General features: G+C 39.3%; 1 protein-coding gene across 1 annotated transcript; it reads right to left on the reverse strand.

Moving 5' to 3' along the window:
- Window positions 1-3,465: 3,465 nt before the first annotated feature.
- On the reverse strand, window positions 3,466-16,143 carry LOC117398267 (interferon-induced very large GTPase 1-like). The gene is made up of 5 exons (XM_033997226.3): window positions 16,036-16,143; window positions 11,861-12,763; window positions 11,244-11,516; window positions 10,891-11,163; window positions 3,466-9,948 (listed from the first exon to the last, which is right to left on the reverse strand). The coding sequence occupies exons 2-5, from the start codon at window positions 12,750-12,752 to the stop codon at window positions 5,249-5,251; spliced, it is 6,138 nt and encodes a 2,045-aa protein (XP_033853117.3). The 5' UTR covers window positions 12,753-12,763; window positions 16,036-16,143; the 3' UTR covers window positions 3,466-5,248.
- Window positions 16,144-17,025: the final 882 nt, after the last annotated feature.

Below are 17,025 nucleotides of genomic sequence, written 5' to 3' on the forward strand. Positions count from 1 at the left end.
GGAGATTTGGTGACCCCAAGATGCAACCAAGTTCTGTAATTCTCCAACTGTGGCCCTTGGATTTCCCTTTGCCTCCCGAACCATCTGCCTCACTGTGCGTGGGGGCAAGATACACTTGCGTCCTCTACCAGGCAAGTTTACCACTGTTCCAGTGGTTTTGAACTTCTTAATTATTGCCCTAATAGTGGTAATTGTTTTGTACCCATTGCCTGAAGGTCAACAACCATTTGTCTCTTTTCATTTGTGAGTTCATTGCCTTTCCCCATGTTGATGGATGACAAATGGATTTTATATGCGTGTTACCTCATTTTTATACCCCAGTGAAACAGGAAGCCATGGAAGGCCACAATACAGTTCCTTAAGACTGAGATGAACTTAAAGAAGTAGAATGTCAATGCAGATTTAATTTTGTTTGATTTTATTTATAAGAATCTTTAGGGGTGCCAATAATTCTGACACCTATCTTTTTGAGAAAATGTTTTATTACTTGTTAATAAAAAACCTTTTCTCTGAGCAATTGTATTAGAATAAAAGAATATGGTTTTCCCATATATTTGAGCATACAATATAGCGCATTATCTGTGTTGTTTATTTTATACAGCCTTTTTTGCTCATCTTTATCAAGGGTGCCAATAATTTTGGAGGTGACTGTGTATATATATATATATATATATATATATATATATATATATATATATATATATATATATATATATATATATAAACAATAGCTCACCAGTTATTATAAATATCTATAGCTAAACGGACGAGCACTTAATTTAAAGGAATTCATATCTGAAAAGGGCTTTGTGTTTGTCAAGGAGGGAAATCCACAACGTCTTTTTAAAGGAATGTTAGTTGTAACAGATGGAGCTCTGGACAGCATGATAAGAAACTGGGCGTTTAGCCAAGCTGAGAGAACACTTTATATAATATTAAAAGTATAGTGTCAGGGAGAGTGCACTGTGTCCACATGGAAACACATAAGCTTGACACACAGACTGATGGATAGAGGCCTTCATATACGCTCCCAGATTGCTGATGCTCTGAATAACTTGGGCTAAAGAAGGTGTTTAGCCAGATTCTGAAAGTAAATGCTGTGTTTGAGTTAATCATACAAGTGTATAAACGGTTCTCTAGACTGGACAATTAAAATGCTAGATGCACTCTCTAATGATTTTTAAAACTATACACAGTATAATAATGCATGAATATGTTACCTATATTTCTTAAATTATTAATAAATGACTATGACAGTCCAGTGTTATCTCAAATCCATGAATGTTTTTTTTGGTATATTTTTTAATATATATATATATATATATATATATATATATATATATATATATATATATATATATATATATATATATATTGTTTATTAGTTTTCTGAAGTATTCCCACAAACGGGTTGATTACTTTTTGAAGTAGCGTGGCTCCTTAAATAATGCTCAGCTGCTCTTTAAACAGCAGCTGAATCTATAGGCACAGAAAGACGGGCCGAGTTTATCAAAGACGGTCCAGCTGAGAGAATTTGAATACTGACTGAGTTTAATTTAATTCAAACAAATAATTAAAATGAATAGTTAATAGTTTGAAGTGAAATGGAGAAACGCTGAGTTTTTATTCCCATATTCTCTTCCACTCCAGTTCCATACATTGATCAGAGAGTAAGATGTCTCCAGCGTTTCGACTTTCCTGGTTTAATTACCCACTTACTGACTTTACTGCATACAATAACAGCCACATGAGGAAATCGTTTTTAAATTAGAGCTGGTGGTCTTTCGATTTTTTTAAATAGATGAAACAGAAAGTATCATAATCCGCGGGTTTCATGGAGGTTTGTGTCTGTTGTCAACGTCATATTTTACTGATGAGCAAATAGAAACCTAATCAGAATTCACTGACCACTGTACTGCTGTAGCCAGGACCCCCTTGAAATGAGATATAGCTCAAGGGTTTTTATCCTGGTTAAATAAATACATTTGAAATGTGTATATCCTAATGGCCAGCCAGCCCCACAATGGAGATTATTATTATTATTATTATTATTATTTGTTTATTTAGCAGACGCCTTTATCCAAGGGTGTGTTAACTATGCATCAGCTGCAGAGTCACTTACAAATATGTCTCACCTAAAAGACGGAGCACAAGGAGGTGAAGTGACTTGGTCAGGGTCACACAATGAGTCAATGGCTGAGGTGAGATTTGAACTGGGGACCTCCTGGTTATAAGCCCTTTTTTTTTAACCACTGGACCACACAGCCTCCTAGATTGCTCATGTTTTAATGCTGCTCTGTCTGTGTCAGACTCATCAGTGATCTTTCAGTGTGGACAGAAAGTAGTAGCAGATTAAATAGACATTCATTTCAAACATGTAACACCCGGACTCTGTCTTCATGCTAGGATCGAGGTGCTTCTCAATAAAGAAAACCTGGAGATCAACTGACCCGCAACCAGCCAGCATGTGAGGTGATGAGAGCTCTTAGGAAATCAACTGAAACACACAACACTGCAAAGTGTAATTCAACTTTATTAGTAAGTATGAGCAGAAGCAGAAATCACAGAATCTAGACCCAACTAGTGATTCATTTTACAATGAAAAATCCACAGCAAGGATCTGTGTAAGGTCCAATACTATTATTTCATTGAGCAGAAAACAAGACGATACAATTTTCAACTGTATTGTAATCTAAGATACAAGGCACAGTAACAAGTTAAGCAATCTATTGGTAACACATGTTTAAAAGCACAATCATTGTGTATCAATGAAGTACCCAGGGCCAGGTTCCTTTGGATTGGACAGTCGATCTCAGATAGGACAAATATGCAGACAAGAATAATTCAAATCAATTATATCTTTAAGAAAGATATACCCTTTAAACAAACAGAAACAAGGGTGGGGGAGGAGAACAATGTCAATAACAGATTCCAAGTGAAACTTCACTTCACAATATAGAGCAGAATAAAAAATAAACAGCCCAATCAGCTCAATTGCACACTTTCCCAATAAAATCACAATAGTGTAAAACAAAGTAAAAAAATAAAACTATTCAACAAATCAAAACAAAATAAAGAAATCCCATATAGCATAACACCATGAACACAATATATAAATGAACAAATTTGCATAAAAAACGCCAAATATTAGCAGCACAGGGCAAAATGGTTCAGGTAGATTAATGACCAAGTTCAGTTTCTAAATAGACAATATATGAAAATGACAGCACTGTAAAGAATAACTGTGAGATAGATCCTTTAAACAAAGCTTACAATCCTCTGACCTCCAGACAGAACATAGGTTTTAAAATCCACATACAAAACACAATTAATACCACGACTGAAATACAATTTACCGGTTTCAATTCACTAAAATAGATACATCATAAAATCAGTTAACCCATACATAATAAACAGCAGAAAAAAAGAGAGCCAATATATTACAAAAGTCAGTTTAATTGTATACTTCCTCAGCTACACAAATTTGGTTTGTTCTCACCACACACAGCAATCATAAACAAATCACGACTCATCTGCTTGTCAACTCATTCATGGGTAGAACAATTAATTTTCCAATCACACTGCATTAAACGCTAAAAACAAATCTAACTAACTAAATAAATGAACAAACAAAAAGGCGCGCTCTCGCTCTTTCCCTGACGTTCACAAACACAATTTCTTTCGGTCAAGGGCACACCCGGTTACCATCCAGCAGCCAGCTTTTAAAGCAGCACATCAATTAAGACAGCCCCTTTATCCAATGGACTGCAGGCAGGACATATTGCTGTCGTTGATTTTAATGAAGTCGTCATGGTAACAGGACTGACATGAAGACTCCCAAACTGGTTGGATACGAGCAAAAGAGAGAGAGAGCGAAGTCAAACACTGCTGTAATCCAGTACAACAGATAATGAATACAAAACATGAAATCACGTGTGTATTCATTTAACAACTACGATTCCCAGTAGTGATAGTTTAATACTATTAATAATAAGTAAGCTCCGATTACATCAGTAACCGTTAATGATTGTCCTGGTCATTAAAAGGCATTATTTACAAGAACATGCATTATAGTTTGTGTGCCAGTAAATGCAAGTCATGTTTGCTTTTTTTAACATCACTGTAGACTTAAATTATGTTTCACATCTAAAGACATAACATTTTAAACAAAACTGAAAATGAAAGAGATGCATTCTTACAATGTTTTTTTGAAAGAAATGCTTTCAGGCAAACACAGACAGTACATTTTCAAAACAGGATTCAATTTTCTTTACAGCCAAAAGAAAATCTAAATGACATTAACCAAGGAACCACACAGGGCCTGATACTGAGTGCTCAAAACAAAACAATCAAACAAACACACATCAGTAGTTCAATTAAGTTTTCTGTTTAGAAGATTCAAACTGTTTTATTTCTTTCATAAAGAACTGGTGCAAACTTTGCACTTCCTTCAAAATAGAGCCTGATTCTGATTCCTCGTCCCAATTCAGTGTGTGTTCCATCACTAACTACATCCATTAGAATGGTTTTAGGAGTAGGTAGTGCTTAATTTGTAAATAAAGAGGTGCTGGGGCGCAAGCAATGACAATAATACCGTTCTGAAGAACCGCACATTGAAAATCATGCACGTTTATTTGAAAGAGCATTGTATGTACTGGTTTTAGATGTTTACATTCACATATTCTACATCATATACAAGGTAGTAGTGCGTGCAGAAAAATTAATTTATAGAGTAGGGCAGCAGTGTGGAGTAGTGGTGAGGGCTCTGGACTCTTGACCGGAGGGTTGTGGGTTCAATCCCCAGTGGGGGACACTGCTGTTGTTCCCTTGAGCAAGGTACTTTACCTAGATTGCTCCAATAAAAACCCAACTGTATAAATGGGTAGTTGTATGTAAAATAATGTGATATCTGTATAATGTGAAATAATGTATAATGTGATATCTTGTAACAATTGTAAGTCGCCCTGGATAAGGGCGTCTGCTAAGAAATAAATAATAATAATAATAATAGAGTAGCAGCCAGTGTCATCTTACTTAAGCTGAAATCGTAATTTAAAGGAGGCTACAAACGTGGCAGCGGACTGTCTCTCTTTAGCGCGCACGCAAGATCTTGCAAACTTGATTCAACTGTGTTGAGAATTTAAAAAGAAAGCATTTTATGAGATTTTTTAACTAGATGAACTGGGAATGTGACTGCACGCCCCGGCACAAATTAAACACTGGGAGTAGGTAACGAGCTTCTGTTTATTTACTCCATGTTATACACCTCATTAATACTCTTCAGTGCTTGTTCCTTTGTTATTCTTCTCCATTGCTTAGGGATATCAGCAGGCTTTGCCTTATACTCCTCTGCAAATTGTTCATTAAATGCAGTCAGGATGTACTTCCAGTAGTCAGAGGCTTCAATACTGGCGTCGGGGGCAATGTTCCAGTCAGGGTAGAATTTCCGATAGTATTTATAGGGATGATACTTCCCTTGTGTGTCGCTATTCTGAAATCTCACGAAACTCTGTACAGCAGTTGAGCATACATCTACCATTAGTTTTTCAGATTTGGACCATCTGTGTTCACCCAGACCCTGAGGTCGATGCACGGATGCGTGGTGTTGTTCGTGGTCCTTGCCTCCTGCCTCACAGGGGACCTTGCAGAACGGACACTGCTTTCCACAGCCAAACATCCTCTTAAACAGCTCGTCCTGTGGCTTAAATGGCAGCTTGTTTAGTTTCTTATTGATATCACACCCTTGAGAAACTTCAGCACTTAGAGATGTCTTCATTTCATTCACACTCTTCTGAAGATATTCAATGAACTCTTCTCTGTTTGCTTTGTTATGGATAAATGTTAATCCAAGATTGCCTGTGGAAATCACAATGTCACTGTTTAAATTACTGCAGATCTTTTTAAGAAGCGTTAAAATGGTTTCGCTCTTTGTTAAAGTCTTCTTTTCTTTTTCAATGGCTTCTTGTATTTTTTTTGTTATTGCTTCAAAACGTTTCACTTGTAAATCTGAAAGGGCTTTACTGTTTGAAAACTGATCAATAATACGATTCAATATCCAACCCTTGACAAAACCGTTATAGTTTGTACTGTATTCCACATACTTTTTAAAATTATTGTCATCCAGCAGCTGTTTCAGAATTGAATGCTGGAAATATGACCGGGTGCTGTATTTCAGAGAGTCTGCACCAGTCAGCATTTCATCCACAATATCTAACCCAAGGGCTTTGTTGACATACTCCCTCACTGCAGGCTTGAGGCAGCGCTCAGTGAATTCTCCAGCCTTCTTTTGGCTCTGGTCCTTCTTGTGGTAAAGATCTATGAAGTCAGAACTGTACTGCGGCCTGAACTTTTCCAGATGGTTCAGAGGGTCATTGACTTTAATGAAATCTTCGTGCATCTGCTGGAATTCCCTGGCAGCAAACCCACAGATGTGCAGCTTCAGATCAACCTCAAACTGGGCGTTGGTCTGGAGCTTCTCAGTTCCCTTCAGCTTGACATCTATCATTTCTAACAGCTCTCTGGTGTACGTCTCATGGTAGTCAGTTTTACTCCTTTTTTTGTTTGCTACAAACTCCATGCACTGTTCTGTTACAGATTTCACCATCGCCTCTGCTTCCTCTTTGGGGTTTGTTGACAGGTCCATGGGATCAGCGTGGTGTTTTTTGCACCATACAGGATCAAAGTGTTTATCAGTTACATTAAACTGTGTTTTTCCATATTCAGTCAGATCTGTGGCCTCATTTAACACCATGTTAACTGCACCTACATTTCTTTTTAATTTGTTTCTCAATTGATTAAAAACATCTAATCCAATGTCTATTTTCTCTAAACCTTTAAAATCCAGTCTCTTCACTGTCTCTTCCCACATCTTTTCAAATTTGTTTTTCAGCTGCTCCTCAGATAAATCCTTATTTCTTTTCCTACACTTTGCTAGCAGTTGCAATACTCTTTCCTCTAATATTGCTTTATGCTTTTCATTGACATCATGTACTTTCTTCATTTCTTTTTGAAAATCAATCGCTGCTGTCAACTTGTTTGTCACAGAGTTTTCAGTTTCAATCCTAAGAGTTTTAATGCTTCTCTCAAAGGTGGCTCTGTAGCTTTCTACAAGATTAACATGTCCCTCCTTACTGTCATAGTATTTAGTCAGTTTCTCCAGAGATGTCATTTCTTGTGATGTCAGTTCTTGAAATGCCTCTGCTTGTAAACTGCTGAGAAACTCATCAAGGTTTGAGGACTGCTCATTGGTATTTGAAATCCTTGTCTCAGCAGTTGCCAGCCAGTTGTACATGTGCTTTTGGAAGGCCCATTCCCATTTATTAAATTCAACACACACATTACTGTAAGCCTCAGCCACTAGACTGTTTCTGAAGCTGAAGATGAAGTTCTCATATTTAACAGCTTTCCACAAACTTCTTGTCCACTCCAGGAACTCTTTAAGTGTTTGGAATTTGCAGCTTTTTAACACTTCAATCAAACTCTTCTTGAACTCATACACCGTTTCACTGTAGCCTGTGTTCACTGGAGCCATTGGAGGAATGCCATGCCACAGGCCAGGGATGTACCAGTTATTGTGTTCGGGGTCATACTCCATTACATCTGTGAGTTTGGTGTTAGGATCTAGCTTCTCCATCCTGGCAGCTGCCTGTGTCATCTCATTCAGCTGTTCTAGAAGCTTATTCCTGTCCCTTGCATTGTTGTCATGAGCAGACACATCCCCCACATTCTGGTGCACAAACTGACAGTTTGGTTTCTTCCCCACTTTGTCCATTCTAAGAAAGGCGTGCACCACGATCTGTAGGATATCCTTCATCTCTGTGGAGTTCTCCATTGCAATGTTTATTATGGTGACGTCACTCAAACCTACAACCAGTGTTGCAAGCTCATTGTCATGTTCGTAGCTGTCTTCTAGTTGTGCCAGTTCTGGAGATTTCAGACCTTCAGTGTCGATTACCAAGATAAAATCACATTTCAGCACTCCTTTAAGATCCTCTTTGACTCTGATTAACAGCATGAAGGCTCCTCTTGTGCATCTGCCACTGCTAACTGCAAACTGAACCCCAAACATTGTGTTGAGGAGGGTAGACTTCCCAGTGCTTTGGACTCCCAGCACTGTTACAACCAGCAGCCTGCTCTTGGGTTGGACTTTCCTGTGGAGCTCAGTTAGGACATCAGTCACCCATTTTACAGGGATATTTGATGCATCTCCATCCACCAGCTCAAGAGGGAAGCCGTCCAACAGCAGATCTGCCCCCAAACTGGGAAGATCTTGAAATTGCAGACGATATGCATTACTTGGAGGAAGGGAGCACGCTGCTTCATAAAGCTGCCCCATCTCACGCATGAAATGTTCAATTCCTAAAGAGCTGTCTGATATTTGTCTATCCAAGTCTGCAATTATGTCTTTGTTCTCTGAGAACTTGCAACACTTTTCTTTGTATTCATCACGAAGACCGGAAAGTTTCTTTCGTGCTATAACATCCAAGTTCATCCTCATCCACTTTAGAAAATAGGATCGTTCTTCTTTGCTTTCATTGGATATAGCAGTAAAGAAACATCCGATTGCTTCAGACATATTATAACTGCTTTGCTGTTGTCTCAGTTTCTGTTTTTCTCTTTGCAGATTGGCTTTATATTGTTCAAGAGGTTTGTCTCCTGCCTTCTGTAGTCTACACTCCTCCTTTTCTATTTTAGCCAGCTCCTTCCAAAGCTTCCCTTGCAATGGCAACTGATCCTCTTTATATCGCACCACATCGTTGATTTTAGATGTGATTTCTGCAGCACTTCTCTTAGCGTTCTGACATGCAGTGCAGTCTTCATCTACAGGAATCCCCAATTCATGTGCTTCAGCAGACATGCCTTCAATAGTCATTGTGTGTTGACAGTTTTCCATGATGTCATTCATAGTTAAGCGCAGTTTTGACACAAACTCTGCGTCATTGGTCTGCTTATTCTTCAATAGGATATGACTTGTACTTAATTGTAATTGTGAAGCCAAGTTTTTCAGAAAGTTTTTTTTCTCTGTTGTATTTGGAAAATTTCCAACCAAATACAATTGGGCTTTAATATCTCCTGCAGAGGACAAGAGCTTGCACTTGCTCTCCGCAATACTGTCAAAAAATATGAAGACTGTCGAGGATGTTTGACATAAAATGGAAAACTGTTTCTGAAAGGAAAGGAGATCTCCACGAAGGTTGGCAACAGCTATAGGTTCTGGAAAGATGTCCAAGTTTTTCTTTCCACAAGGAAGGTACCAACCTATTTCCACTAGACCGTTTGAAATTCTCCGTGGAACATTTCCACATTCCATGTCACGATGGGTAAAGAAATCATGGTACTGCTGGGGGTTACTGAGAACCTGATTCAGAATCTGAGACTTTGATAAACTGCAGTCACCCAGCCTGACAAAAGAGATCATTGGCATGGCAGTGCTGACTATACTGTCTTCTACAAACCCTTTTGAGTCAGCTAATGAACGGGGTCTAAACTTCTTCACAATGTCTCGCATGGCCCACAGCATTAATGTACACTGACTGGTGCTGCAGTCAGGGAGCAAGAGAGGTACAGCAAACTGGCACATCAACATTTTTAACATCATTTCCTGCTGCAGGAAGCTGTCTGAGCACAGAAAGAGTGCTACTAAGAGATCAAGTGGATTGATTATATTTGTGTCTTGATCATCATTACTAGCTGTAAGTTCAAGAACACTGTCAAGGTCTTGCAATATCGAGTCTGTATCTGTCTCAGCAGCACTGCACTTGGTACTCCGAGCTGTCACATTTACCATCATTAGTCTTTTCAGAAAGCACCAGGGGAGTTTTTTCAGTGATTGAATCGGTTCATCTGTAATACTCTCTGTACCGATCTCAAGGACAGTACTCAACGTAATCTTGCCTGGGAAGCAGTTCTCCAGTCCCAGCATGCACAGCAAATCTTCTAGATGTGTTTCTGAAAGGGAAACAGTAACAGGTCTCTACTTAGCTTAATAATAAGTACTTTGGAGCACAAGAGTGTCTACCTTTTTTTTTTACATGGAAATAATGATTCACTTGTGACTACACTTGAACATAAGAAATGCACCAATGCCCTATTCATGTATATTAGGTATTGGGATATGGGAAAACTGTGTTCTGAGTGGAGGCTGATTGGTTTGTACAAGTGATGGATATGCTTGCCACTGGCTATTACACTGCAGATGTAACAGCATCATTTGTGAGCGCATTCTTACATGATCTGCTCTGTTACTGACAGAGTTTGATTTTGACAGACAGTAAAATGACTAATTTATTTCTTATTTCAGCAAATAAAAGCTGTTAATTATTGTCAAGTGTTTTAAGCTGCTGTCTTATCATTCTCCAGCCTGCCAGCAGGTGGCAACATTGCCCAAGGTTTAAATTAAACTCAACTGCAAAGCAATAACCCCTCGAGCACTACTGTATGAGAGTTCCGAAGCGTATGCCGTCAGCCGACCGTATTCTTTCACACTGCAGACTCACCATGCAGCCACCTCAGAGCTACAGTGTCGGAGGGCAACGCAGCTCTGTGCAGGCAAGCCCGCAGGCGCCCGGCCAGATTACAGGGGTGATAAACCTTTTTTTTTATCAATGGCTTGCATCAATGAATTCCTGTTTGGCCCTTGAAACATTTGTTTAAAATGATACAAACTGTTACTGTCTAGGTCAAGCTTCAGACCCACAGGGCATGAGCTACACAGCTGTATTGCATGAACACAACACCTTCCCTGGAACCCTTTTCTCCATCGCATGTGGTTTATGTATCATCACAAATGTATGAAATGCAATAAATTGGTCTACTTGAGCTGGAATGAGACAAAAAGGTAGAAATGATATATAAGGCTAATACCCTGAGTTGTACAGAACCGGTCCTTACTTGTGCAGACAGATGTTGAAACAGGCATGCTCTGGGTCCCATTCTCCAGCACTGTGGTGACTGTGAAGGTGTATCCTTTCCCAGGTCTCAGCTCAGAGATGACAGTGGAATTGGAGACTACATTGATGTAAAGAGTGTTGTCCTCAACAGAGCTTGAATAGGAAATTTTAAAACTGTGAGGGATCTCTTTCATACCAGCAGGTCTGCCCCAGCTCAGAGAAACAGAATCGGTTTCCACTGAGTCTATCTTTATCTCTCCAGGAGGAGACGGTTCTGCAAGAGAAAAGAGAATTGATGTAACAGCTAGATTGAGAGACTAATATTCAGAAGAATAATTGCAAATAAATACTTACTTGTGCAGACAGATGTTGAAACAGGCGTGCTCTGGGTCCCATTCTTTAGCATTGTGGTGACTGTGAAGCTGTACTCCCTCCCAGGTCTCAGCTCAGAGATGACAGTGGAATTGGAGGGTGTAGTGATGGAGTCTTGGTGACTCTTACCAGAGCTAGAATAGGTAATGTAAAAGGTGTGTGGGATCCCATCCATATTGTAAGGACTGCTCCAGCTCAGAGAGACAGAATTGCTTTCCACTGAGTCTATCTTTACCTCTCCAGGAGGGGATGGTTCTGCAAGAGAAAGTTGTGTCACTTTAGAGTAGAATGGTAGATTTGCAATCAACAGAAGAGTTGTGAATACCAAATCCTTACCTGTGGATACAAAACAGTCTTTAAAATGATACTAACTGTTCCTGTCTAGGTCAAGCTTCAGACCAACAGGGCATGAGCTACACAGCTGTATTGATGAACACAACACCTTCCCTGGAACCCTTTTCTCCATCACATGTGGTTTATGTATCATCATAAATGTATGAAATACAAGAAATTGGTCTACTTGAGCTGGGATGAGACAAAAAAGAAGTAGAGACGATCTATGAGGCTAATACCCTGAGTTACAGAGAACTGATCCTTACTTGTACAGACAGATGCTGAAACAGCCGTGCTCTCGGTCCCATTCTCTACCATTGCGGTGATTGTGAAGCTGTACTCTCTCCCAGGTCTCAGCTTTGGGATGAAAGTGGAATTTGAGGGTGCAGTGATGGAAAGAGTGTTGTCCTTGACAGAGCTTGAATAGGTGATTTTCAAACTGGGTGGGATCACGTCCATACCAGCAGGACTGCCCCAGCTCAGAGAGACAGAATCGATTTCCACTGAGTCTATCTTTATCTCTCCAGGAGGGGACACAGACGCTGGGGTAGTGGATGGACTGTTTGCTGGATCCTCTGGAACTGTAGATTCCGGAGGAGTGGAGATGTCAGGTGATGTATGTGATGGACCCATGACTGGCGTGTCTCCTGCTAGATCACTGCAGGTGACAGGTGACTCATCTTCTGCAATCTCAGGGGTATTGTCATCTTGAGCAGTGGTGACAGGTGCAGTGTCTTCTGCAATCTCAGGGGTATTGTGATCTTGAGCAGTGTAGGTGGCAAGTGCAGTGTCTTCAGCAATCTCAGGGATAGTGTGATCTTGAGCAGTGCAGGTGACAGGTGCAGTGTCTTCAGCAATCTCAGGGATATTGTGATCTTGAATAGTGAAGGTGGTAGGTGCAGTGTCTTCAGCAATCTCAGGGATATTTGGTCCAGCAGCAGTAGAGGTGACTGGTGACGTGTCTGCTGGACCCTCAGGGCTGTCCTGGTCTTGAGGATTTGGGATGATGGCTTTAGCGTCCAGTTCTCTCTCTGAGCTGGGCACTTCTCTGGTGTCCTCAGGAAAGTGAGTGATTTGTCTGACCTGCGTTTTCTTCATTTCTACCTCGAGTTCAGCCTCTCGAGTCCCCTCACCTGGCACGCTCTTCTCTGAGGACATCTCTGACGTTTCTGCAGAGGGATATTACACAGTGACTGAATTACAGGCATGTCTTGCATCTGAAGCAAGAGCAAAATCTAGTACATTGCTTGCAGTAACAACCTATGGCAGGATTTTTGATTGAGGGCAGTTCAGAAATCAGAGGACTGTATGCAGTTGAAGGTACAGACACAGGAGTGTGTTCCTCGGTGGTCATACTATACAGTAATAGCTAACAGAAACAGTTTCATGCAAAATTAATACAAATCTTGACTTCCAACTTAATGGAGAGGGTCCATTATTTATTAACACACAGTAATATTGAAAACAACAAGTGATCACCCTGGACCTTTGTATTGTTCATTTCAACATTTTGTTACAATAGCTTATGTACTGGATGCCACGCCTACCCTATATATATATATATATATATATATATATATATATATATATATATATATATTGTGAGATAGCAGGTTGTGAGAGACAGCAGGGAGGGGGTTAAAACCTCCCTGCGAGAGAAACATGTGAGAATGCACCTTTTGTTAATTGTTTTATTATTAATTATCCCCTGCACCTGGTAGCTATTGCTAAATTGGGACCAGGTGCAGGGTATTTAAGAGGAGCAGTCTGCCTGCGCAAGGCTGCTGAGTAGAAGGAGGCAGAAGGAAGGTGCTCTGCTTCCGAGCAGTCCTAATAGTAAGTGCTGTGTTAAACCAGTTTGTGTCTGTGTGTCAGGTAAATGGCTTAGCCGTCCTGCAAGTTAGTCAGGGAAATACCTGTTTAGTAAGCGCTCCAAACGGAGTTAGGTGTTTGTTTGTATTTTGTTTTATTTTTGTGTTTATTAAAAATAATAGCGCGACAGCGCTGAAAACTCCATTTCTGGGTTGTATTTTTAAAGGGGCACGAACCCGAGTGAGTGCCGCTCGTTTACAATATATATATATATATATATATATATTAGTGTTGGGACGAACACAGGATTTTCATGTTCGGATATTCGCTCATAATTTAAATTTTCGTTTTTTTTGTTGTTTTTTAAGTAATAAAAGTCGTTATATTGCTCTGAACGCAGGCAGAGGCAGTGTAGCAGCAGGGGGCGTGGCCATACTGTGTGTGTGCCTTTATTTACAGCAAGACATTACAATATGTGACACGTTAAAATAGAAAACTTAAAATAAAGAAAATAATTATAATGAAGGGCTGAAACGCAGCAAAAGGTAAATTAAATAAAATGTTACCTTATCAACCTGAAAAAAGTTATCTTTGTGAACTCCAATAAACCAATGTTGTCTTTCACCACTCAAATCAAGTTAACACAAACTGATTTTCTTTAAATTGTTTGTTGCATTCTTTAGCAGCCGCATCTATCCCAGATATAAGACATTACCATAATGAAAAACAGTAAGTGTAGGGTTTTGTACTAAAGCTGGGTCAGCTGCTGCAGGGAAAACAAAGTTTATTTCTCAAAACTGACCATTTTAACAACGGTGACAGTAGATCCCATATAAATACTTGGGACTGTAATTAGGAAGTGTACTCCTGAGAAAAAAACAAACATTTAGGGAATTAAAAATGAAATGTACTCTAGCTTCTTGATGCAGTAGAAAAACTTGCCATACACTAAACTTAGCTTTCAGATTGTGGTAATGAAAAAGAATGGTCTGGAGATATCTAAAATATATCATATTGTGTTTACTGTGGAGTATTTAATATTGTAAATAATAACAAAATCACCAAAATTTAAACTTGTTTTTTACTGAAACAATAAATGGTTACATCGTGTACAATAAGAAACAAAAGAGCTGGCTGTGTTACAAGCTCTCAGAGCAGGACTCCACTAACTAACACTGAGCATGGGAGCTGCAGCATGCTATTCCCCACATTACAGCTGTACATAATTAGAGGTGCTGTCACCAATTCCATACACCACACTTGCAAAATATCTCAAATATAAAATGCTCAGTTCATTGCGGTCTTCCGCTGCATATATTACCTATTCAACAGAATGAGGCAACATAAGTTACTGTTTTAGTATCATTTTAGTGTTTTAACAAGTTGTTATATTTTAAGAAGTTGAGTATAGTAGCAACCAACTTGCTCCTGAAGTGGCTCCCAACAATTTATTTTGGCCTGGAGCCATTGGCCGGGTTTCAACATAGCTTAGAAAGTCGTCACTCTCTCTTCACAGTCACTATTTATGCGATGTAGCACGCACTCACCACACGCTATAACAAGTGCGCGTCTAAAGCATTGTACAACTTAAAATCTGGGTAAAGCTGTACAATTTACCAAAAAATCTGTTTTTTTGTTTTGTTTTTTTTGCATGGAAACATATCCAGAAGTCGTACATTATGCTTACGAGACTTCAGCAGTGAAAATCCTGTTTGGATGTCACATCGCAAAACGTTCTACTGGAACTGAAGGCCGTGCCAAGCTATCCTTTATTAGCAAGCTTCTTTAACCAAATGGGAAAAACATACAGTACAGTGTTTGGTTTTAGTTTTTTGTTTTTTTATCTGACACCATTTATTCAACGTTTCAGATTATTGCCATTTGACTCATTAAAAACTGCTTTACCACATTTAATTGAGCAGATATTGTATATTTCTGCAGGTTTTATAAAACTAATATTATGTGAAATAGGCATACATGTAAAAGGTTTGATGAGTAACATTTCAAAAACTGTTTGTTAACGAGCCTCACGTGTGATTTATCAGGTTGATTCATCTGGTAAAATGAAAAGTTGAAAGAAGTCAGTTTTGATTTTGTTTTTTACAAAGTCAAGTTCAAATTTGCTTCTGAAAGTGGTCTAAAATGGCTCAGAGTGCATTTGAGAGTATGTACAACTTTGAGCTTCTGGGGGCTAGACGGACCCCCGGCCAAAAGATTGGTTTTGCCCCAGGAGTTTCCTTCAAAATGATCATTGGCCACTTTCACCCATGGATCTATACAGTATATATAAATATATTTCTCAGCTTGTGTGTACTGCATCCTATCTAACCACACTATAATAATAATACTAATAATATATTTATTTTTATATAGCGCTTTTCATTGTGGACCGCCATCACAAGAGCCATTTTAGACCACTTTCAGAATCTGAACTTGACTTTATACTGTAACTAAAGGACAGCAGCCAACACCCAAGCACTTCATTCACCCACCACCAATATCAAAATGCAGCAGGTAATAAAAATAATTTCACCTGCATAACACAAATTGATTTTTTCTGTACATAACAGAACTAACTGCTTTTCTTATGTTGTGTGTGTTTTTAATCTTCAAGAAATGAAGTGAATACCTGATAGACTCCCTGCTGAAGAAGTTCAAACTCTCCACAGCGTGTCCACTGCAGGTCTTCAAGAACATTGACCCAGTATGCAAAAAATCCTGTTTATATCAGATGCAGAAATGAAACTAGAAGCACATACCAACAACACCTGTCTTGCAAGTCACAAACAGGTTTGATTTAAATAAATACTATCCTGCTTTATTATAGGGGCATTCTGAAGCACAGAGTATATTTTAGAGTTCATAAAGGAGTACTAAAATTGCCCAACCCTATCCCTCCTCCTCGCACTTGTGCCTGTTTCAATTATCCACAATGAACCCCCCAAGTTTAGAAAAAGTCTGAATGGTCTCAGGTTTAACAGTCGCTACTTCAGATTTAAGACAAGTGGGGAAAGAGGGCATCAGTGGAAGCTAAGTAATTAAAGGTATGTTTACAACAGAAGGTAGGAAGCACTTTTTACACAGTTATAAATGCATGAAACAGCCAACCAGGTGAAGTTAGAGGAAAGCTACAGGTAGTGGACAAAGAAAATGGAAACACCTGGGTAAATGAGGGACATCAAGTATATTGAAATCCAATAACATCCCAGCATTCTTAGGGTCATGTATAAAAATGCTGGACAGGCCTGGTTGCCAGTAATAATGGCTAGCATGGCTGCAAGAGGAGACCTCAGTGACTTTGAAAGAGGGGTGATTGTTGGGGCGCGTTTGGCAGGAGGTTCTGTGACCAAGACAGCTCAACTCCAAGGGAAAGACATCATCAGCAAAGGGCAACAGTGGGCGGAAGCGCATACCAGGGCTGCCGAGAGCCATCATGGGCTGGCATGTCCCGCAAAATACAGTAAATTGCTATTCCTTTTTTTCAGCTTTTTGGTGTAGTAAAATATGAAATGCGAAAGTTCAAATCATTGTGTGAAAGGAAGTGTTTGACTGCGCCTGGATACACAATCATTACACAACAGAAGCACATCGGCTCGGGGTGCAGTACGGGAGTTTTTCT

The sequence above is a fragment of the Acipenser ruthenus genome, chromosome 54 (genome assembly GCF_902713425.1).
Source record: "Acipenser ruthenus chromosome 54, fAciRut3.2 maternal haplotype, whole genome shotgun sequence".
Lineage (NCBI taxonomy): Eukaryota > Metazoa > Chordata > Actinopteri > Acipenseriformes > Acipenseridae > Acipenser > Acipenser ruthenus.

Excerpts from the sequence above, each read along its gene's own strand:
- LOC117398267 (XM_033997226.3), bottom strand. The coding sequence starts at position 12,752 with ATGTCCTCAGAGAAGAGCGTGCCAGGTGAGGGGACTCGAGAGGCTGAA. Across the intron at positions 11,517-11,860 it reads TTCAGCATCTGTCTGTACAA|AACCATCCCCTCCTGGAGAG; the intron begins GTAAGGATCAGT and ends TTTCTCTTGCAG. Across the intron at positions 11,164-11,243 it reads TTCAACATCTGTCTGCACAA|AACCGTCTCCTCCTGGAGAG; the intron begins GTAAGTATTTAT and ends TTTCTCTTGCAG.